General features: G+C 41.2%; 1 protein-coding gene across 3 annotated transcripts in view; it reads left to right on the top strand.

Annotated features, from left to right (window-relative positions):
- FSTL4 (follistatin like 4) overlaps window positions 1–24,438 on the top strand; it is a 360,182-nt gene that overhangs the window by 9,586 nt on the left and 326,158 nt on the right. For all 3 annotated transcript variants that reach the window (XM_081850327.1, XM_081850326.1, XM_081850325.1), the window contains exons 2-3: window positions 4,579–4,714; window positions 12,260–12,293. In XM_081850327.1, the coding sequence (XP_081706453.1) occupies window positions 4,589–4,714; window positions 12,260–12,293 (160 nt within the window). In that variant the 5' untranslated portion in view covers window positions 4,579–4,588. The remainder of the gene's footprint in view (window positions 1–4,578; window positions 4,715–12,259; window positions 12,294–24,438) is intronic.

Raw genomic sequence — 24,438 nt, 5'->3', positions numbered from 1 at the left:
GAGAGAGAGAGAGAGAGAGAGAGAGAGAGAGAGAGAGATTTCTTCTTTTTTGGAGCCAAAATCTGCAACGTGACCACTACTGGGAATCCAAACCCAGCTACCTCTACAGGCATGCTCAGCTACTTCCGTGAACGCAGCTTTTTACCTACTGCAAGAAAACACTTCACCCTTTCCCAAATGATGGCATTCGATGCCCACATGGGATAGACCCACGAGGATGTGTCCTTACTTGAATGTCTAATCATTTATTGGGTTGGGTGGTTAAGGTTCAAGATTTTGGTATGTAATGTGAAACTGTGTGAAGGGTACTAGCTTGCTTCAGACATTCTTTAACTGAGCACTGTAATCAGGGGGACTGGGCCGAGAGGGGCCTTCTGTACTCATGGAGGCTCGTCACACATTTTAGAACCCTGACTTTTTAAAGCAGTTTAAGTAATGCCTTAAGAAGACTACTGTTGCAGACACACACAAGACACAGAATATGCTACAAGTATTTTAGACTGGTAAGGATGTCAGGCTGCATCGACATATAGCAGTTATTCTGTTTCCCTGACATTTCCCTAATTGTTAATTTCCATGTAATATATGACCTTTCACACGGTGCAAAAGCCACTTCTGGAAATTTAGTGGAGTATTGCGGAAGTTTAGTGCTCATTTCTGTGCTAATTGGTTTGCATACGCATTAACCCAGAAAATTGTGGGAGTAAAGTGATGAATTTTAAGGCATGCTGGCATACCATTCTTTCCTGCCATTTTCATGGGCGAATCATGTGAGAACAGAAGTCCACACATGTAGAAAGTGTGAGGGAGTAGCGATGTTGTCCAATATCGGTTAAAAAGCCACCGTTCCATAACATAACAGTTACAGGCATGTGAAAGGAATGTTAGAAAATGGGGGCAGAAACACTAGCATTATAATCAGGAAAACTAATGCAACATTCCCCATATTGGAATATACCCTCTGTGTTTCTTATAATTATCCTAGATTGCATTTGGTACTGGGTCAGATTTCTGCCACGCTTCTCTACTGCACACAAAAAGTTGCACTTCTTAAGCAGAATCTAACCCAAGATGAGGTGCTCATAAATATGCATATGGGTTTGATTGCATTTAACCCCAGTAATTTAAATCAAAGTATGTTAAAACTCACTCTGCACAAATTTTATCACCAACTTGGTAATTGCTTGACAGCAAATCTGATTTTAGGCAGGGAAAGCACTCTAAAGCATGATGAGGAAACTGCTCTCCTGGCATGCGCGTTGGGAAATATTAAAGAGTCTGGGTGCAGAGAGTAGAACAGGCTTCTTTGTCTAAGCACAATCTGTTTAAGGAGTCTGTTCAATCTTGGCTTGAACTCTAATGTATAAATTCATTCCCTAATAATGCATGTGACCTTTTCCACCCAATTGACCCAACATTTCCCTATTTACAGCCTAACCTTCAGGCAGGTGGATTTGGAAGTTAGCTCTGGAGGGCTTATTTCATACTTCAAACTTAAGATGGAAGATTCTGAGTTCTAATGAAAGAGACATCTGCTGGTTTGACATCAAGATGTTAGAAGCAGAAACCTTACTGCCAAAGCTTCTAAGAATGGTGTTCCCCAACTTTCTACCCTCGGGCCCACTTGAAACGACTTAAAATTACAGCCTCTGTAAACCACAAAATGGTGATGCAATGACTTTGTTGGTCGCAAAATGGTGGTAGTGGAGACAGAGTTCAGCATAATTAGTTGGTTTCCCCCCCTTTTAAAAAGTGATAAATTCTTTGGATTTAGTTACTTTCTTCTGAACATCAGGCTTCAAGAGGAAATACATCAGAGCATTTGTTGCAGCCTATGAGCTGCACTTGGTGGCGCTGTGGGTTAAAGCCTCAGCGCCTAGGACTTGCCGATCGAAAGGTCGGCGGTTCGAATCCCTGCGGCGGGGTGCGCTCCCGCTGCTCGGTCCCAGCGCCTGCCAACCTAGCAGTTTGAAAGCACCTCTGGGTGCAAGTAGATAAATAGGGACCGCTTACTAGCGGGAAGGTAAACGGCGTTTCCGTGTGCGGCTCTGGCTCTGGCTCTGGCCAGAGCAGCGATGTCACGCTGGCCACGTGACCCGGAAGTGTCTCCGGACAGCGCTGGCCCCTGGCCTCTTAAGTGAGATGGGCGCACAACCCCAGAGTCTGTCAAGACTGGCCCGTACGGGCAGGGGTACCTTTACCTTTACCTTTATGAGCTGCACTTAATTTTCTATTTGGCTATGGATTTGTGTGAGCCATCTCATTGCCTCACCTATTGCATGGGGATATTTAAAGTGACCCATTTAATGGGTTTGTCACAAAGATTAATGAGATAATTTAGATTAAGTGGTAGAAAGAGTTGCAAATAAAATATTGTATAAATGCTAAGGATCCAATCCATCCAAAGATATGCATATTTCTTTGAAATCAATGGAGATTCAGAAAACTATGTATGTAAAAGTAAGCAGGTTACGGCTTGAAGACTCACACCCTTAAATTCAAAACAAGAAATAATGACAGGGAGATGCAATAGGTCATTGTCTTCCTGTAAGCTACCAGGTATGCTATGTAAGAGAAATATAGCTGGAGGATTTTGGTGTAATGGTGGTTCATTTCATTCTACTCTTCCCTCCCCACCAACCCCAAATAGGAATAAAATAAAAATCTAGCAATGTGTGCTGATGCAGCAAACTGGATCCTAGAGTCTTGACCTTGTGCGTCTTCACATGACTCTTTTTTCCTGAAATCTCCATAAAGTTTATAAGAAGTTGATAGACATCTAATCTATGGCTGCCATCCTGTCCACACTTTTTCAGAAAAAGCCCCCTTGAATTCAGAAGGACTTGCTTCTCAGCAAGCATGCATATAAGGCTGCGCTGCACAAATCTTTCAATCCCTGAACATGGTTAAGGCAGGAAAATGTCTTCCTCTTTTAGCAACTAAAACTAATGCACTCTTAGAAATGTTTTTGGCGGCTCTACGCACTAGTAAGACATCTGTTCACACATGAGCTGCTTTGTCTGGCAGATTTTTTCTGTGAAAAGATGATTTTATGATACTGTGCTGATGACATGGTTAATACATCCCATCTGAGGTATTAATTTGCCTGTCACTCTATTCATATCCCTATTGTCTTCTGATCCTTAATGCTGGTGTTCTGTTAATTTAAGCATAACGTTTCTTATACTTTAACAGAGTAGGGAATCCAATTCAGCCCAAGGGCCACATTCCCTTTAACAGATCTAAAAAATAAAATTGATAGGCATATATTATATAGTATATAACTATTTAGCAGAGTTAAAACAGCTTGGAAGCAGGAGCCAAACCTTCCCCCATAGTTTCAATCACAGACCACTAGCATAGCTTAAAAAAGCAAAATAAAATACACAGGAGTACCACTGGTAAAATAAAAAAAAGGTTATTCACTTACAGTTACTTCATGTTCACAATGATGGCTTTGGATTCTATGTCTACACTGTGAGCAATAGTTTCATGGCTGCCTTGTACAAGAGAAGAGCTGAGGGAGAGAGCAGAAGGAAGTGACAGAACATATACATTTAGTGGGAAACCACAAGGTATATTTTCCCTGACTATCTGTTAGTCTCAGCACTGCCCTCTACTGACTGGAGACATGCAAGGTTGCTTATGCAGTGGTACCTTGGTTCTCAAACGTAATCCATTCCAGAAGTCCATTCAAATTCTGAAAAACCAAGGCACAACTTCCGATTGGCGCAGGTGCCCCGGAAACAATAGCCAACTGCCACATCGGATGTTAGGCTTCTGAAAAATGTTCAAAAACTGGAACACTTCCGGGTTTTCCGCATTCGGGATCCAATTTGTTCATCAACTAAGCCGTTCGAGAACCAAGGTTCCACTTTACCTTGCACCTTTTAGTGAGACCAGAGGGAAAAGTGGGTGGAGCAATGAATGTGAACTCCCCCTCCCCTTTTCTACAGCAGGCTTATGAAACAGAATGAATATCTGTCCGTCAAAGTGAAAGTGCAGTTATACACACCACTTCACTCCCACCAACCAAAAATGCAGTCCTTCCTAACACAAACACCCACCACACATACCTAAACCCTTTAAAATAGGGATGGAGAACCCTTGGCCTTCAAGCTGTTTCTGAAGTACAATTCTTATCACTTTGCCATGCTTGCTGGAGCTGATGAGAGCTGTAGTACAGCAACACCTGTGGGTCCAAAGGCTCCCTACACCTGTGCAAAGTTACAGATCTACAAATTTGCCCAGGGTAGATATCCAGGATACCATACTGGGCATCACAAGGGGCAACGTGGTCATCTGACTGCACAGCCAAATGAAAGTTCTGTTAACCTCACTCCATGCTGAAACTCAGTTTGGACATCAGCTGGTAAGATGCAGGTGCATTAAAACTGTGATTGGTGTGATAAGTCTTACTGCTTCATCAATGCAAATATGATTTGCTTTGGTATAGGAATCTTTACAAGCTACTCAAGTTATATGATGAACTCCAGAAATAGTGTTAAAATGTGAACCCCGTCTGCACTGAATGTAGCTATTGACTCTGGTTGATACTGTTGTTTTTCTTCTTCTCAGACATACAGCAATGAAATCAATAAGCTTCTGGTCATTCCTCATATTACTTGAGGTTTTCCCATCAACTGCTTGGGGATGGATGGAATCCAATGGGAGCAAGCAATTTTATTCTGATACTGGGAGGCTAACGCATGAGGTATGGTTTAACTTTTCCTTGCTTTACAATGGCATTTCTTCTCTGTTCTTCTCTACGTTGCTATACATCCTTTCCCGAAACCCAGATTATTATTATATTATATATATTATTATATATTCAGAATGTGAATAGTCTATACTATACAGGTGGTAGTATGATTTAATGGCACAATGTCAGTTTCCATGTTCTGCTTTAAAAACAACAACACAACTTTACTAATCAGATTTATATCCCAACTTTCCTCTATTGAACTATATATATCCAATATGTGGTTTTCCATTTAACTTCAACTACAAACATGGGAGGTGTTGACTATTCCCAGAGAGATGTTGACTTCTCCCAGACTACACAATAAACTTCATGACTGAGTGGGGACTTGAGTCAAGATCCCTACAACTCAAAATAGCCATTTATTCTGATTCAGCAGTTCTTCGCTGAATCAAGAGTCCAGGAAAGCCCAGACGTATGGCAAACCTAAGATCCACCCCACCAAACTAGATGGTGCTGCTTTTCACTGATCTAAAAAATAATTTTCTCATGAGCTCTGGCATGAGAATGGCAACTTCAAGTGAGCTTTACCTGGGCTTGAAATAGAAGTGAGAAAAATGACAGGCACAGAAATTATCTCAATTAGCTACCGTATGGATGAGCAGATGATAGTCTGAGTTGGGCTACCAGTGCATCTCATTTGTGTATCACATTGTTTTATAACAGGACAAATTTAAACTGCCAACATCTGATGATGAAACAGAGCTTCCTACCCAATAGTAATAATTCTGTTCTTTGCTTTGAATAATATTTTGATTCATCAACACCTTTTATAAAATGCAATATGTTCCTAAATACAAACAACATAAGTCCTCTGTGTTTATGCAAAATTTACAAATCAAGGTTGCACAAATATTCTGGTCCTCTTGTTCATAAACAGACCACAATATTTAAATTAGCTTACATTTCTTCCCTTCTGTATAGTGACAAGGAAGTTAAAAGCTATCTGCTAGTCTCTTTGGGTTGTAAATTAATGGCAATACTAATTTAGGTCCATGGTTATACTCTGATTGGAACTTTCTAACCACATGGAAAAAAAATTCCAATAGTCATTTTTGAATATTGTATTGAGGTAGTCTCCAAATCACTCTGAACCGAAACAGGCTGTTCTCCAAAGCAGTGAATAGGGATGTAAACTAAATCTCATTTTTAGTATACACCCCTAATTTCAATGGCCCTTAAACCCAAACAATGTATATATAGGACTGCAATATTAGATCCAGAAAGTAAAAGCAACAACATTTGGTTGTTTTCTTTCCTTTGAACATTTGAGTCCTGCCCTTCAATTCAAAGTATATCCTAGGTGACTTAACAATATTTAAAGCATAGAAATGTATAGATACCACATGAAAGCATAGAAATGTATAGATACCACGCAGCATACACAAGAGTAAGAACAAAAGATAAAATTGCAGCATATGGCTGGAGGTTTAAAAACCTAGGGAAACAAAAAGGTAGTTAGAAGAGCATGACTTTAAGATTCAACATGCAAGGTCAACGAGGACAACAGTCTGCCAAAAATATTCACACTTCAACATTGCCTATAGTCTGATGAGTGTTCTCCTGAACTACGAAGTTACATTCAACATTGCTGCTTTTCAGCATGAATACCTTTCAGTCACAGAAGTACAATCAGGGCCTACCTGTGGAGCCAGACTTATTTCCTTAGCAACCAATGCACTCTTATGTTCAAATACCTGTCAGAATTGTCCTTTTGTGTACTTTGGAGAGTTCTGGCAGAATGGAAGCTGTGACGGTTTAACCACATACAACACTTTTCTAGTTCCAAACACTTCCTGACAGAGATGGTCAGATTTTCCAGAAGCATCTCTCCAAGAACATGGCACCTCATGAAAGACTACCCTGTTTTATAAGACTCAACAATCGGTGACTATCCTACAAGTGTAACAACAAAGGGAAATGACTTAAAAATATATATCCACTGCACAGTAAGTCATTGGCCTGCTTTAAAACTATCAGGTAATTATTTCATTAAGAAGACATTGGGTGTCTCTTAACAGAAGGAATTACTGGAAATGCCGTCAGTGGATTGATTGCACATCGAGGTTTTGCATGCCTGTGAACCATCATAATGTATCCCGTGGAACTTAGAATTCTAGAATTGTAGATTTGGAAGGGACCACAAGGGTCATCTAGTCCAACCCCCTGCAATGCAGGAATCTTTTGCCCAATGTGAGGCTCAAACCCATGACCCTGAGATTAAACGTCTCATGCTCTACTGACTGAGCTTATCCTGGTAGCAGCAGTGGAGGAAGCCTCTCTGGCACCTGGGACGGCACGCCCAGGGGCAGGGCGAACCGCCCTTAGGGGTGGGGTGAATAGGGCAAACTGCCCATAGGGGTGGGGTGTGCAGCACCATTTGGGATGGAGTGCATGGCGCCCATAGGGGTGGGATGAGGCATGTGACACCCTTAGGGAGGGGCAGGGAGGGGTGGGCAGCACCCATAGGGATGGGGCACGCCATGGAGCCTCACCCACCCTACAGCTGGGGGGAGGCAGTGGGTGGACAGAGTGGAACCTGCAGGTGTCCGAGATGTGTGGCTTGAGTGTGCTGCAGGCCCAGCGGTGAGTGCCACCACCTGCCATTTTGTCACCCCCCTCAGTAGGGGCACCCGGGGCGGACTACAGCTACTGCACCTCCCTTGCTACCCCCCTGCCTGGTAGGCTTCTTTTTTTTTATCTGACAAAAGCCCCGTGCCCTCTGACTTTATGGAGGGGATCTTAGGAGATTGTGCTGGTAGGAAGAGCTGAAAAAAGCACCCATACATAACACCACACAAAACACATTAGAGTCCAGTACAAAGATGGAGCTACCTTGAATATTTCTTAGCTTTGTGTTTAGGCCACATCTTCACTACACATTTAAAGCAGTCATAACTTTAAACAGGGCTCATAAACAGAGCTTTAATCCCAAAGTTCAGTTTAACCACATAGGTACCTCAGGTTACAAACACCTCGGGTTACAAACACTTAGGTTACAGACTCCGCTAACCCAGAAATAGTACCTCAGGTTAAGAACTTTACCTCAGGATGAGAACAGAAATTGTGCGCCGGCAGCAGCAGGAAGCCCCATTAGCTAAAGTGGTACCTCAGATTAAGAACAGTTTCAGGTTAAGAACGGACTTCCAGAACGAATTAAATTCATAACCAGAGGTACCACTGTACAACTGACTTCCGAGTAAACATTGCTGAGATGGCCCTACTTCCAGATGTTTAGTCTTTAGCCTGACAGCCATTGAAGAGCTGTTCTACTCCTTGGATTTGTATAATTAAGTTTCAGGCTTTCTATCCAGAGACAGAACAATATGTACCAGCTCTTTAAGAACAGTAGTAAACAACAACAACAACAACAACAACAACAACAATACCCCACCCATCTGACTGGATTTCCCCAGCCACTCTGGACAGCTGCCAACAGAATATTAATACAGTGGTATGAAAGCATTCTTTTTAAATACATCTGCCATACTGCTTTCAGCTCTGTCCCTCTCACTTTATTAGGTATAGTGTAGCAACTAATGCTGCAGGGATATTCCCATTGGGATCATTAAATGGGACTTACTTCTGAAGAATCATTCAGAGGATTGTGTTCTGCGGCTGTGAGCTACGTGCAAAAGGAGCACCTGTTCCATAAATCACATCCTTACATTCTCTTACTTATACCCTTCTCTTAGTCCTGGCCTACTTTACAGAGTTGTTGTAAGGATTCCAGAAAGAACATGCAGGAAATGCTTTGAAACATGGTGGGAGTGTTTTTGTTGTTTTAATCCATTAGGTGAATGAGTGTTTGTGTTATAAATATTCCTGCTAAATAATATGTGACAGTATAGTAATCCATACTGTCAAGGGGGTGGGGGGAATGGATGGGTGGGGACGCTCTTCTTCCCCCCCCCCCGAAATCTGACACTGTGATTTAATAATACTTTCCTTATCAGCAGGAACCATACTTCAGCATTAATCAAGAGCTGGTAACACAAAGTGGTCATTGTTTTTTCCAGCTTGACAGCTGGAGGCAGTCTTTCATAACAGTAGAAAAGCTATTTGTCCCGAGATGTTGTCAAATTGTATCAAGGTTCACCCAGGTGTCTTGAAGTGCTTCAGTTCAGGTGCAGTAAGGCTATGCACTAGCTTCATACATTGTCATATAGAAAAGCATTTTTAAAATGATGGCAATTCATACCTGATAATGCTACCGCAACCTCCTTTTGAAAGTGCAGTTTGCGCAGCAGCGAATGTCTTGCAAACAATGCTCCTCAAAAGAGCAGGCGACAGTGACTTTGGCATAAACAATAATTATGTATTTTAAATTCATTTATATTGCATTCATGGGGGTGGGGAATAATAGATTCCGAAAGTGAGGTCTGAAGAGAAAATGTGGTGCGTGCTAAACGGCATTCAAAAGGATTTGCAAAATCTTGTTCATGAAGTGGTTTGGCAAAGCGAATTAACGTCCTGAAACCAAGACGACACATCAAAACATGTGCCATTGCAAAATTAGATTTTTAGCTCTCATTATGTGCTGTCTTAAAATGATGCCTAGGAAATAAACCCCATTTATAAGCCTCCATTTCAAAACTTTGGTGCAATATTACTCTTCCTGAGGCAAGATATTTCACTATCATTTATTTCAAACCATTTGGCCCTGGATTTGGATGTAATCAAATATATTTAGGAGAAATGTGAAGTATTTAAGATAAGTGGGAACACTTCCGTCCCCACATTAAGAAATACTTGAATATTAAATTACCTTTTTGCAGTGCTTTTATTCTGGGGGTACGCAGGGGTACGCATACCCCTAAACATATTGTGAATCTTTGTACTTTAGTCCATTTACTGTATTTATTTCCCTCAATTTGAACTATAAAATGGTATTTTCTTGAGTCAAAATGAGAGTACCCCTAAACATTTTTAAAGGGGAAAATAGCACTGCCTTATTTTTATATCTGTGTACATCTTGAAATGATTGTGAGAGTGAGAAACACAATGTGCAGACACTACAACTCTTAAAGTTGTGGTAGAGAATCTTGGACCTGGGGACCAAACAGGGTCCTCTAGTTCTCTCTATCTTTATTATGACTTACCGTAATTTATGTTTACTAAATATATCTCTGGTCCTTTGAACTCTTCCTAGGCCACACCCCTCATTGCTTAGCACCACATGTTTTTGCTTGGCTGGAATGTATCTTCAAGCTTGGATAATGTCCCTTGCTTGTGAATGGAGAATTTAGAGGGATATGTGCTTATTTGTGTAGAAAGCAGCCTACTGTACAAACATAAATTTTGCATGTGTTGCTCTGTCCACTTGACGTTTTACATAAATTTTGGGTAAATAATAATAATAATAATAATAATAATAATAATAATAATAATAATAATAATTTATTATTTATACCCCGCCCATCTGGCTGGGTTTCCCCAGCCACTCTGGGTGGCTTCCAACAAAACACTAAAATACAATAACCTATTAAACATTAAAAGCTTCCCTAAACAGGGCTGCCTTCAGATGTTTTCTAAAAGTTTGGTAGTTATTTTTCTATTTGACATCTGGTGGGAGGGTGTTCCACAGGGCAGGGGCCGCTACCGAGAAGGCCCTCTGCCTGGTTCCCTGTAACTTGGCTTTTCTCAGCAAGGGAACCGCCAGAAGGCCCTCTGCACTGGACCTCAGCTGGACTTTATGTTTAATTCCCCCTTAGTCTGTGCCATTCTGAGCAATACATGGTGACTATATGGGAGAGTAAAGCAAGCTTCTTGTATCAGGGAAAAATCTAGGAACTTGGCTCAGAGTCAATGGCTACAGTGAGCTTACACAGGCCCACATCGAGATTGTGGCCTCTCCTAGCACACTGCTATCTACTGTGTTTCCTTGACAAAGACTTTGAGCTTTGAACAGCTATGTGATGGGCAGGAATTCAACAGGTGTACCTTCCTGTTACGGCAGCTCTGCACTGGATAAAGCTATATGTTGGATTAATAGTAAATACAAAGTCTACAAATATTGTAGAAGTTAGACGTATAGCAATAATTTATTGTTTAAAATATATTCAGATGAGTTCCGTTGTGTTGGTAAATATATATTTTGGTGTGGTTCACCAACTGCCTTTCAAATGTAGGAATTCACATTTTGCTAAGGGTTCATAAATCACTTTGAAGCTTGACACTGATCTTGCTAATAAGGTGTTGGTGTTTCTATCTAGAAATGTCTCTATTGACTGTAAATTCCTCTTTGAGAGCATGTTCCTGCCTGTACTTGTACACAAAATTTGTCAGTGTTGGTGTCAATAATAAGACAACTTGAGTTAGAGTGTAAGTATGTAAGTATATGATCATTGTGCTCATTCCCATTTTCAATTTCTTCTACAACTGAAACAGAAACTGAATGGGAGATGAGGTCTGTGAGGCTACTGTAACATCCATTGTAGCCTGATACTTAAGTATCTACTTCAACATATGCAAGGACATTGAGAAGAATTAACTGCAGGAAAATGGCCAAGCACTGTCACCTCTTGATGGTGTTTCCTTAGCTTCACTCTGCTACTGTACTATGATATAATCATGTTTACCAGAAATGAGACCCACTGATTTCAGTAGAATTTTATTTCCACCTGCATATCTTCATGATCTTGTTTGCGTGCCGCAGTAAATAATAGTTTATGGTTTACTGTGAACATAGAATCATAGAATTGTAGAGTTGGAAGGGACCATGTGGGCCATCTAGTCTAGCCCCCTTCAGTGCAGGATACTTTGCTCAATGTAGAACTCAAACCCATGAGTCTCATGCTTTACCAACCTTGGGTTTCTGGGGCCATGGTGCCATGCAGCGTGCATGGCCCTGGTATTGAAATATGTGGGTGCCAAGTCCCTTCATGGATAATTTTGTGGGTGCTCAGGCACCCAGGGCCCCAGGGAGTTGGCACTTATGTTACCAACTGAGCTGTCCCAGGCTGATGTGGGCTATGTTGTTCCTCCCCACTAGTATAGAGAAGAAACATAACATAATCCCTGGCTTAGCATTGTGCCTCAAAGCAGGCTCAGTCGTTTGTTTCACTCACTGAAACAAACCACAGTCTGTAAACCAATGAAAATTCTGGACTACCTATTGTGTTTTGGAGCAAAATAAACCATGATCAGAGGGGAAGAACAAAGCAGCCCAGATCAGACACAAACCATTCACTGTGGTGTTCTGTGACATAAGAGGTAGCCCTATATTTCCCCCTGTAGGCGACTGTCTGAAAAATGTTTAATTGGAAGCAAGTTCTTTTTTTTAAAAGGAGCATATCTTAAGATAAACATGATTATAATGAGGCTGTTACTTTCTCTAGCTCTCAGTATCTTTGTATATGTCACTTTTGTGAATGAAAACTTTTTTATTTTTAATGGAATCATTAAATTAATATTAACCATCTGATTTAATGTAAATGTGATCTTCTGAAAAGTAAATGTAAGCAGAGTGAAAAATAAATATATTTTTCTTTGCAGGAATCCAGAAGCTTTGAAGGCACAAGAAGAAAGGGTAGGTAGTTAGATTTTTATTTTTAATATTTTTTCTGGAAAATGTAATCATTCAGATTTAGAATAGGCATCTTTTTTAGCATTTTAAATGCTTACTGGTTACATAGCATTTTTTTAAAAAAATTATCCCCAAATGTTGCTCTGTAGCAAAATCTTATCAATATAATATGCTCAATATTGAGAACTGATTTCAGTGTATGAAACCTTTCACTGTCTCTTAATTGTAACAAACAACTGTTTTGATTCAACTTCACAGCCATAAATGTCTTGGAACTTTATATGATAAACTCTATTTGATGTTCTGTGAAAATTCATGTCACAAAAGGGAACAAAAAGAAGCTGCCTATAAAAGAGATTGATAATTCAAAACCCGTAGACATAAATAGTGTCCGTTTGGTGAATATTTCTACATAGCATCCTGTTCTGATACACTGGTATATTAATTCACTTTATCAAACTATAGCATGTGTAGCAAATAACAATGAGCACAAACAGCTAAGAAAAAATGCTACTCTGTTTTAACTTGAAAAGTTGTGGTAATATGCTTGTTGTACAATGTGGTTATGTACAAAGGAATCAAAGTACAGGGAAACACCAAACCGCCCCATGGTTTCATAGTTTTAATTGATGGGGGTTTCACAGAATTGCACTAGGCTGGTGTTGCGGAAAAACTGTTTGCTTTATGTTTGGGAAGGGCTGTTTGTAAATGTTCATTTGGAGGTTACTTGGTTATAGATGAGGCTAGTTTTCTAGATGGATTAGTACTGGAAGCAAAGCGTGTTGCAGTTGTATGGATTGATGGCCTTCATTGTTGCTCTACAGGAATCCATCTCTGGTCAGTGCGTATAACTTGATAAAATGCAGAGGCTAAAATGTTTGAGTCCGCTGTGTGTTGTAATCATCGCCCGTGTCCATCTGTACCCAGTTGCCTTGAACAACCATTCACTTCGCTTCACTTCACCTTTCAGTGGAGAGAGGGGGAGCAAGCACAACAAGTGTAGTAAGCAGCTGTTTTAATTCAGCTCTTGTCAACTGCCTCTCAAGTTAAAACCAAAAGGTTATCGGCAAAACGTCTCAGACAGTTGTGTGATTGCATTGTGATTGATGGCTGTCTAAGGACATGGAAAGAGTCATGAAGCGCTGACTAACAGCAGCAGCCAAATGCATTCCTGCCCTGTGAGCACAAGGTTGCAGCCAGTGGGCTGAGATTCTGTGGTCATGGGAGGGGGGAAATGTTGAGAGAGGGGAAACTGGAAACAGTAATGGATTCCAGGGTGTGTTGACATTAGGAGTGTATGAATTGCTCAATTATTGGTTTTTCTCATATATTTTTTTCATTTTTCAAATCTTAAATTCAGTTTGCCTATTTCTGCATCAGTTTGCATTTTAAATAAAATCTACATAAAAATCAGTATGAACTTTTGTGCACATTTCTCCCCAAATACACATTTTTGTATATATTTTCTCTAATTTACACATTTTTGTAAGTCATTTATTTCAATACAATGCATTTTTAACTGAAATACAGATTTCCATGCACACAGCCCTCTAATATACAGTATGTGTTTTGGAGAAGTGAGGTAGTGTACTGTTTACAAAATTAGGAGATACTCAGATTCCAAATCATAGATGTCTTTCAGTTCACATCATGCTTTGGGGAGTGTGAATTAGGTGGCTTCGCATTACAATGCAATCTGAAATGAATCCCCACCCCCTTTCCCTAGTTGGCACAGATAACATAATGTGCAAAACTGGGACAGCAAGATATAAGGGGTGAACAAATACCTTCAGATTTTCATGTTTTCTTATTAATTGGAAGCTGTCTCAAGCTGTTCTTTATTAACACAGACAATGGACAGCTGGCTGAAAAATGGCTATCAAAGAGCTCCACTCTATTTACTGTTAACTTTTCAGTTTTGTTTAACAGATGTTTCTGGAATGCCTAATATATCTCTGTAGAAATGTGAAGTGGGAAACAGTTCTCCAATAAACAGATGACTATAATTCCCTGTTTTGTCTGCACTGTGTTTTAGATCAGACTGTAAAACATCAGCGTACAAATTTTCTTGTGACTGAAGGGTACCACATGGGCACCTGCTCTTGTCCATACTTGCAAGAGTTTCAAACAAACGGGGGGGGGGCAAGCAGCTGTGACTATAATTGAATAGGCCTTTATTGAACTCCAAGAACTCTGAGTCTTATGATGCTTTGCTACAAATGATCCAATAAATGGGTACCTAAGAACTATGAGATGTCTTTCCTTGAAAGACTGAAATGACACCCATTTTTCTGAATCTTGCTTTCATTTTGAATCTCCTCAACAGGCAATGCAGGACTTGAATAAGTATCGCAGCCCATAAACTTGGAAGTATAGCCACTCTGCAGCTGTGACTGGGGCATGGCAATATTGTGAGATGCCAGCAAGTCTAAGTCTAAGCCTTAATTCCCCCCTTTCCTCCTTTAGAAGGCAATCCCTCAGCTAATATGTGGGATGTGTTAATGTCTGCCATCTTGCAGCTCTTGGGTGTAGTGCCATCCCTTGCTGCTATTGCCCACTATCATTGACTGCATACCAGTGCATGGCCAATTCTGAATAAACCAATAGTCCCAAGATGATTTAGTGAGGACTATATCCTCACTAAGATGGCATGAATAAGCAAGCTATCAAACAGGCTGTTAGCATTACTTGCCTCAATTTCCCTTTGGATCTTTGTGCCAAAAAAAAGGGCTCCCAGAGTGGCTTTCATATCACAGAAAAGGCAGTCCCTGACCCCAGGTTTACAATCTACAAAGACAAGACCCAACAGGGGAATGGACTGGGAGAGAAGAGGAAATAGACAAACTCTGCTTTAAGTGGTTCTAAAGACCAACTAGGATAGAAAAAAATCAAGAACAGGAGGCACCAACAGTTGCTTGTCAGCTGTACAGATGGAGTGGCCCTGCATCCCTTCTCTTATTCATTGTTATAAACTGCCCTGAGACCTTTTTGGCAAAGGTGGTATATATACATTTTTGAAGAAACAAGAACTGTGACTCATTGGGAACTGGATACAGAGGTTGCTCAAGGTGCTAACTATTGAGTATTTTTTTGTTCTAACTCCTCCCTCCAAACATATTTTGGGAAGGGCTTTAGCTCAGTGGTAGATCATCTCCTTTGCATGTGAAGGAGGTTCAGTCCTTTGATTCAATCCTCAGCATCTCCTGAGCTAGATGAACCAGTTGTCTGACTCAGAATAAGGCAGTTTCCTATGCTCCTATGCCAATTATTATTTTTTCCCCTAGTTATCTACACCTTCCAGAGAGATGAAGGGATAGTGGGGTTTGTGTGAGAGGTTATAATACTGTCATTTTTACATTGAATTTGAATGGAATAAATAGCTGTGGAAGGAACAGAGAAGGATTGCTCCTTCTCTCCCCCCCCCACCTCAGCCTTTGCAGTTGTAGTCATATTTTGTGACATTGTGTTTGCTTTCATCAAACACTTTTTCCAATACCATCTGTCAAAGCAAGCTCCCTTGAATTGTAGACAGCAGCACAAACAGTCGGATGTGAAGAGATTCTTCAGTGCCAGCCTGAACTCTGCCTATCTGTAATCAAAGTGTGTTTGGAGATTTACAAGCAGTGGCAAGGAAGTCAACAGCAGAATGTTACTCAGCCTGATAAATATATGGCTGGTCACAGAAAATATCGGAGGGGATTAGCTAAACCGGTGTGGGATTTTTTATTCTTCTCTTCATATCAGCGGATACTGAAGCACTTGCCCGTCTGCCCTGATCTTCTCCCATAACAAAAAAGTCCTAAATATAATGCACTGCACTTAGAAATAAGATACATAGATAAATCAAGTGATTATTAAATGTTGTGTAACAGCAAGATGACAAAATGTGTAAGAAAACAGGATAGCCAGGTTGGTGATCATTTGGAACAGAGTGTGTTCATCTGGATATGTCTAATGCACGTAGCAAAGTTTTGATTGAAGCTTTGGACGGGTCTCAAAGTTGTTGTAAGAGGCAAAGAAGTGGTTCTCAGCAGTGGCAGACGGCGTTCATTAGGACTAGTAGGGAGGAAGGCAAGGAGCCAAGGGATAAGTGGAGCCAGAGCCAATGACAAGTCAAGCCAATTAAATCTATTGCTATCCCCGTTCTCCTCCCCGCTGCTGAGTTCTACACTAAGGCTAAGGAACAGGAAGCAGATAGGCAGCCCCATCCCCTGGGTTGGTTGTAAGTAAGAAAGCAGGTAGGTGGTGGGTAGCTGAGGACAGCCTGAACTAGGAGGGGCAATGCCCCATTCATTCAAACTGAGCAGCCTCCACTGGTCCTCAATTCACAATGGTTACTTCAACACAGAGCTTCTGAAAGCAGTGCCCCTCCACAATAAGCTGGATGCTGAATTAAAGCTATATTTCCACATAGCACGTCACATGGTGCACTGCAATCTTTCAGCAATGCTCTTCCCCATGGTCAACAACCTTCTATACAGTTGTACAAAATGGGTGCCCCTTTATACCAAAGAGCAAAGACTTTTGGTCTAGTGGGAGATGCCCATGAAGGAGGAGAGGAGGGTATTCCCCCCCCCACCGCCGCCAATTCCTGCTGCAGCTCCCAGTGTTCCCGAAAAGTCTCTTCTGAAGTGTGCCTCCCCACCTTTCAGAACAGATTTTCAGAAGGCAGGGAAAGGAAATTGGGAAGAGAGACACTTTCTCTTCCATTGGTCTGGCTGGAGCAAGTGCACGAGTATCGATTGGATTCTACCCCATAATGTTTACTGAGGAGTTTCATTCTTCAAAAATTCCTCCTATCTTCCCTCCTTGAAAGATATTACATAAACTAAAACTAACTAAAGGGCAGAACATGAATGATTATTTTCTTTTCCTTTTTTATTTTTTTGCTATATGGCATGATTTTATTGTGTATTATTAAGGCACACAATTGCTTAGTGTCACCAGTATACGCTCATCTGGCTCATCTAAGAAATTTCAAAGAACCTTTGTTCTAAATAATGATGGAACTCATGGGTGAAGAATACTTTTATTTCAATATATCTTTGTTACTTGTAAAGGGGAACTTTGTATACCTTATTATTCTACTGTATTTTTGTACTTTTGTCCTTCTAGGCTGTGATGTTTTACAGTTTACATCTTTGAGTCTTAATTTTCTTACTTTTTGCTATATTTGCGCTTCTTAACAAAATAAATAAAATGTTTTTTAAAAAATTATTCCAAGGTTTGCTTTACGGAATTCCTGCCCTTTATTTCTTCCTGTTCACACACAGCACAAAGATTACTGATGAATATGTATTCCATTAATTGCCATATGAAGAGCTTGCTTAAGATGCCCATTACTGTAAGTTTCTGCTCCTTTGTGGGAGGAGGCTGCAATTCCTAACTTCCTATCATTTTATCCTAACTTCTAAATAGAAAAAAAGCTCTGTGTTGCTATCTTAAAATGAAAATCTTGTGCTAGTAGCTTATTCCTGTTCCAGGTCTGCAAAAGTTGATTAATATGTTCTACATGAAATATTTGTGAAATCATACAATTGTCAAGTTGGAAAGGACCAAAGGGTCATCTACACACAATATAGTGTGTGTGCTTATGTAGTGTTTGACTTGCCCCCAGATAACAAAAGCAGTGAGGCAGCTGCTTGCGCATGCATCTAATTCTCACTTTCTTTGAGAACATCTGTGTCTGAGACCGGGTTTGTTCCACCAGCATATGCTGCTGGGTTCCCAGACTCCATAGTATTTCATCTCTAGGGCTGCATTACCTCACCGGTATCCTTCCAAGGACCATACATGGGGCTAGAACAGGGGTCAGCAACCTTTTTCAGCTGTGGGCTAGTCCACCATCGCTCAGACCATGTGGTGGGCCAGACTACATTTTGGGGGGAAAAATTATGAACGAATTCCTATGCCCGACAAATAATCCAGAGACAGATAGGTAGCCGTGTTGGTCTGCCATGGTCAAAACAAAATAAAAAAAATCCTTCCAGTAGCACCTTAAAGACCAACTGAGTTAGTTATAGGTATGAGCTTTCGTGTGCATGCACACTTCTTCAAATAATCCAGAGGTGCATTTTAAATAAAAGGCCACATTCCACTCATATAAAAACATGCTGATTCCTGGACCATCCGTGGGCCAGATTGAGAAGGCAATTGGGCCGCATCCAGCCCCTGGGCTTTAGGTTGCCTACCCCTGGGCTAGAGGCAAATGCTGGGATGGCCAGAAGCAGACATGGACAATGCTGTGAATGTGACCCTTAACTTTGTACAGTAGGCTGCACTGCAGCTACACAAAAGTGAAAGGATTCTACACCCACCTGTCTCCATCCATAGAATCATAGAACTGTTGAACTGGAAGAGACTCTGGGGTCATCTAGTCCAGCCCTCTGCAATGCAGGCAGCTCAACTAAAGCAGCCATGACAGATGGCCATCCAACCTCTGCTTAAAAACCTTTAAGGAAGGGGAATCCCCCAGGTCTGAGGTCTCCCCCACAGCTCTGCTGCAGCCCCACCTTTTCATGCACAAGTGTTTCTCTTTTCCTTTGGGAACTGTTGAAGAGTATGGTATTTTAGGAGAGCTAAATGCCTCTATGACTCCCACTAAATGTGAATGTTTCAGTTTTCCTGTACATAGTGCTACATAAAGCATATGGTTTAGAGCTGTTTCTTAAGACACAATTCACATATGAAACTCAGGCAACTTTGTCCTGTCATGTGCCATTCAACCGGTTAATTGATTATTATACCATTAATGACTTGTTCTACACTGTTAAGGCCCATTCTTGCAAGGTTCTAGGAAATCTGCAGAAGGGCTCGAATTGCCCTTCTTTGCTTCTGATATAAATGAAGGATGAGTCCCTTCTTAATAATATTTTTTTAAAGAACCATACACATGCCTGAGTGAGTAATTGTACTAAGCTTAAGAGACCTGGATTCTCGGCCGGGGCAAATTGCAATAGCTTTCTCCCTCCTATCCCCTGTTTGTTGATGAAGCTATTCAATCTGGCTTGGAGACTCCAGCCATAATTATTCATTTGTTTATATTTTGCTTGCAGCCATCCATTCAAGAAATTGGTGTCAAATGATGGGGTTTTTTATGTCAGCCAGCCGAGAAATGATCGAAACAATTTTTCCCTCTCCGCTCATCTGTCTAACTTTAACAAATGACATGTATCTTGAGGGTTATCAGCAGATGAATAAGACAGAACTGTGCTACAGGTTGTTATAGTAGATAGCTTTAAAAAAAACCCTTTTTTAAAAAAATGCATTAAATCCAGAAATGCTCAGGTGCAAGTATGCATTTGTTTTACAATGCCGTGATTTAACTTATTTCAGTTTAAACATTTAAATAATGTACATTTCATCTAGTACTGCAGATAAGCGGTAGCAAGGCTGTATTCTTTTGAATCAGAATGAATAAGAACTTTGCATATTCATTATTTATTTGCTTCAATGTTATTTCAGCTTCAGAAAAACAATATTTATAGGGTTTTGTCCCTCTGAGTCCCTCCACCAATGGGAGTCTTGATCCAGCAAAAACTTCCATAAGCACTAAAGGAGAAGAGATGATTTTTGCAAGAATCTCCTCTTTCTTCTAGTCCTCTGTGGAACTTCCCATCTAGTATAAGGTTACCAATTTTCCCCCCCCAATGAATCCGGGGACACTTTTCAATTTCAATGGATTCAATGGAACAGTAAGTGTTAGAATTTAATCAAGGATCAGAGTGTTAAAACTGGGGCCAGACCCATGTATATTAAGTTGTACACTAGACACTTCTAATCCCCTGGAATTAAGTCAGACTAAGCTTCCAAAGTGAGGTGATGGATCAGAGGAACGCGGGTGGTGCTTTGGTCTAAACCACAGAGCCTAGGGTTTGCCGATCAGAAGTCAGCGGTTCAAATCCCCGTGACGGGGTGAGCTCCTGTTGCTCAGTCCCAGCTCCTGCCCACCTAGCAGTTCGAAAGCACGTCAAAGTGCAAGAAATCAATAGGTACCGCTCCGGCGGGAAGGCAAATGGCGTTTCCGTGCGCTGCTCTGGTTCGCCAGAAGCGGCTTAGTCATGCTGGCCACATGACTCGGAAGCTGTATTGCTCCCTTGGCCAGTAAAGCAAGATGAGCACCACAACCCCAGAGTCGGCCATGACTGGACCTAGTGGTCAGGGGTTCCTTTACCCTTTATCTTAAGCTTCCAATGTGAGGTGATGGATCAGAGGAATTGGGTGTCAGATGCCAAATGGTTGGGGCCCCTTTCCCTCAACTGATAAAGCCAGAGCTTAGGGTAGAGTTAGGAGTTAGATGACCAAGATGCAAAGCAGCACACAGAACACAATGTTTGACATCTGTTTGTATCCAAGGAGTTCCTAGCACCTGGAACCCTTGAAATCCCACACCACTCAGAGATTAGGCTGGCATGCCACATTGTACACTTGCACACAAATTATTGGGAGAAACGTGCATTGAACTGGTCAATAACTGTTACACAAGTTGATTGTGGTCATAGTAATTACAATGAATCTTTGGCAAGCAGCACCTGTTGACACTTAGTACCAGTTGCCTTTTGAGTCACTCTGTTCAACTATAGTGGCTTCTTGTGACAATGCAGAGACAAAGAATGGCCAGTAAGTGATGAAATCTGTGAATGTTTCTCCCACATACAATATTTCCTATACAATGGTACATCGGGTTACATACGCTTCAGGTTACAGACTCCGCTAAACCAAAAATAGTGCTTTACATTAAGAACTTTGCTTCAGGGTGAGAACAGAAATTGTGCTCCAGCGGTGCAGCGGCAGCGGGAGGCCCCATTAGCTAAAGTGGTGCTTCAGGTTAAGAACAGACCTCTGGAACAAATTAAGTACGTAACCAGAGGTACCACTATATATGACCATTCAAAAATAAGTCCTATTGAATACAATGGGGCTTACTTCCAGGGACATGAGTGCTGGATTGCAACCCTAATATGCAAAACTTAGAATGTTTGGGGATAGAGGACGTTGTATTGCATTCACTCACATGCACTCTGAAATGATACAATTTGACAGACATTTCACAGTGTCCATTTGTTTCCCCTTGCAGAACTGACCCATATTTTACTTGCCTTGGAGAGGGACATTTCCTTGGGCATGTCGTTTAGTGCTGCATGTGTTGGGACCATTGTATTGTGAACTTTTCCTTTCCAATCAGTGAATGTCACTGATTATGAATTTTCTGCCTATTCTCCAGTGTGATGGTCAGACCCTGCATGGGAATGGGCAGAAAACTATGCAACCAACCTGGAGAAAACCACGAGGGTGCTGTTCCTATAGGCTAGAGGCAGCCAATGTGGTGCCCTTTGTATCTTTTGGACTACAAATCCCAACAGCCCCAGCCAGCATGGTTACTGGTTGGGAATGATGGGAGTTGTAGTCCACAGTATCTGGAGGGCACCACGTTGGCCAGACCCATGTATATTAAGTTGTGGGCCAGTGTGCTATAGGAAGTGTAACCTAGAGACTGATTCTCAGGGGGCACTTCTAATTGTATAGAAACTTGCATTTTCAACTGACAGATCATTGTCAAAGTAATGGATCCGAGGGCAGTTGCTTCATACTGGATGCAGCACCATCCTCTCAAACGAAAGAACCAAAATGTTAAAGCATTTAGCAAGACAAATAGCAGTAACACAAATCTGTGCCATATAATAATTAATACATTAATCATTCTTGCCACAAGTTTGGTAACACACATTACCCAATGTAGACAGCTTTATCAGGAAGGAAAGCAATTGCTTTCCACATTATTTATTTTGCCCATTTTAGCAACTCTTCTCATGTGGATAGTTGCTGCAACTGAGAACTCATTTCACTCTTTCTGCAGCTGTTGTCATTTTATATACTTCTTCTTTGATTTTCTATTTCCCCCTCAGCATTGCCGTGAAAGTTAGTGCCCAAAGAGGAATATTTGACTAGGACAACATAGGGTATGAATGTGTAACTTGTACTATTTTAGCACGTGACACTATTGACAATTTTATCCTGCCTCGTTTACAACTTCCATTAAAGACTTGCAATTAGTTAATGGTGTTGAAAAATGCAAAACACCACACACAGCAAATGTCACCATGATGGACTTCTAGGGACTGTTCTGCTGCATCCTCTGTTTCCTACCTGCTTAGATGCAGGATCAGGGCCTCAGTCAACAAGGCTTGCCAACAGGGCCCGTGTGGGGAGCCTTTGGCCCTCCAGTCATAGCAAAACTACAACTCCCATCAGCCAAAGCCAGGCAGGTTGATCAGAGTTTTACTTCAGCAGCATCTGGAGGGCCAAAGGTTCCACATGTCTGTGGTAAGGAATGGCTAGGAGGAGTGTTTGTAAGCATAGAAGACTTGCAGTTTCCCCTTCCAGTTAGGTGGCATGACTGGTCAGATAGAAAACACCTGGGGCCAAACATAGCTGCTGACCTTCACACGCCCTCAGATCTTTCTGTAAAACAAACACTGGTGGAAGGAGGGAGACAGACAACACAAGGGCTAGCCGGAGTTGCAGTCGACCCAAGCACAGAGAAAGCTCCCAGGAGGAGCTTCTGTGACTCGTTGTCAACATGGAGTGGCATGTGACCACATGCCACACCTAACAGATACTCTGACTGGAGAGCTGTGTGTAAAGAGACTGGAGAAGGAATCAGAGAGCTGCTCTCCTGGCATGAAGGAGCGACTCGTGCTAATTCCCCAAATGAGGTAAGCACAAACATGAAATTAGACCTCTTTGTCTCAACCTTAAGAGTTTACTTATCTAGAAATGTCAGAAGTTCTATAAATTAGAGTTGCAAGAAGAGGAATTTTCCATACACACCCACCCACCCACCCATACCCACACCCACACCCACCCTGCCAGAAAATATAGAGAGAGAGAGAAAGAGAGAGAGCTTTTTTTTCGGGGGGGGGGGGACAGAGGGATATGCATATCCCTAAACATTTTTTGAATTTTTGTACTTTATCCGTTTTTTGCATTTATTTTCCCCGATTTGAACTATAAAATGGTGATTTTCTTGAGTCAAAATGAGAGTATCCCTAAAAAAAAATTTGGGGAAAAAAACACTGGAGAGAGAGAGAGATGGCTGCCCCCAGAAAACACTGTGTTAAAGTTGTTAGAAAAAGAGCTGCCTTATTTTAACTGGTAAGGACTACAGAAGTCCTCATGAGTGGATCACAGGTGGACTGCATTAACCAAAATTACAAGAAGGAAGTTTTAATACCTAGGAGTGTTGGCTGTGAGTTGACACAGTTGTGAGGAATGCTCAGTTTTATGCCAGGGAAGAGAAGGGCTGTGCCCATGCCCAACAGTCACAAATGCCAAAAAACATTTCCTCATCCCAAATAATTTTTAGGGATTCAAATTTTGCCTCTCCCCAGGTGACCTTGAGCAAGCCAGTCTCTCCCAAGCTCAGGCTCCTCACCTGCAATATTGGGTGGTGGTAATAATACTGACCTCCTTTATAGAGAGGTTCAAGTTGAAATCCTCAAAATGGACTCCATGCTGCAGTGCAATGCTTTGGACATTTGAAAACATTATGTTAAATATAATGATGATGTTAGGATTACTCTGTGAAGAATGTACGTAAAAATGCCCATTGTCCCCATCCACCAAAGATGAAATACAACTGATAATTAATCTTTGCACCACTGGAGTAGATTGAAACAACAGAAAATTACAAATTTAAAGGAAAAAATCTGGCAGCTTGTCAGACATAAATATGTACCCTTCATGAAATCAAACTTATTATCCCATCAGTTATGCACATTCTCCATTTGGAGACTAGTTCTGTAAAGATGGTGACATTAATTATTTTATTACGGACCTGTCGGAGGGGAGACTTAATTATCAGTTTGACATGTCTTGGCCTAAAGTGAAAACTGCTTGTGGGAGAGAGAAACAGAGAGAGAAGGGAATAAAGCTATCAGTTCATTAACTGGTGCCAGAAACAGCAATAACTTAACCAGAACATTCTGATTAGCACAGTGGGACCAATCTGTAATATCTTGTTAAAGACAACTTCATAGAGTTCTTGGCACTAAAATGTTGGCACAGAACTGAATATTTGAGATGAACTTTAGGTTTGCAATATATCGTCGTGAAGTTTTCCCTCAAGTTCCAGTTAAGAAAATAACTT

This window comes from Podarcis erhardii (assembly GCF_964252035.2).
Source record: "Podarcis erhardii genome assembly, chromosome: 2".
NCBI lineage: Eukaryota > Metazoa > Chordata > Lepidosauria > Squamata > Lacertidae > Podarcis > Podarcis erhardii.
Note: the sequence above shows the minus strand (reverse complement) of the source record. Positions and strands in the feature narration are given on the sequence as shown.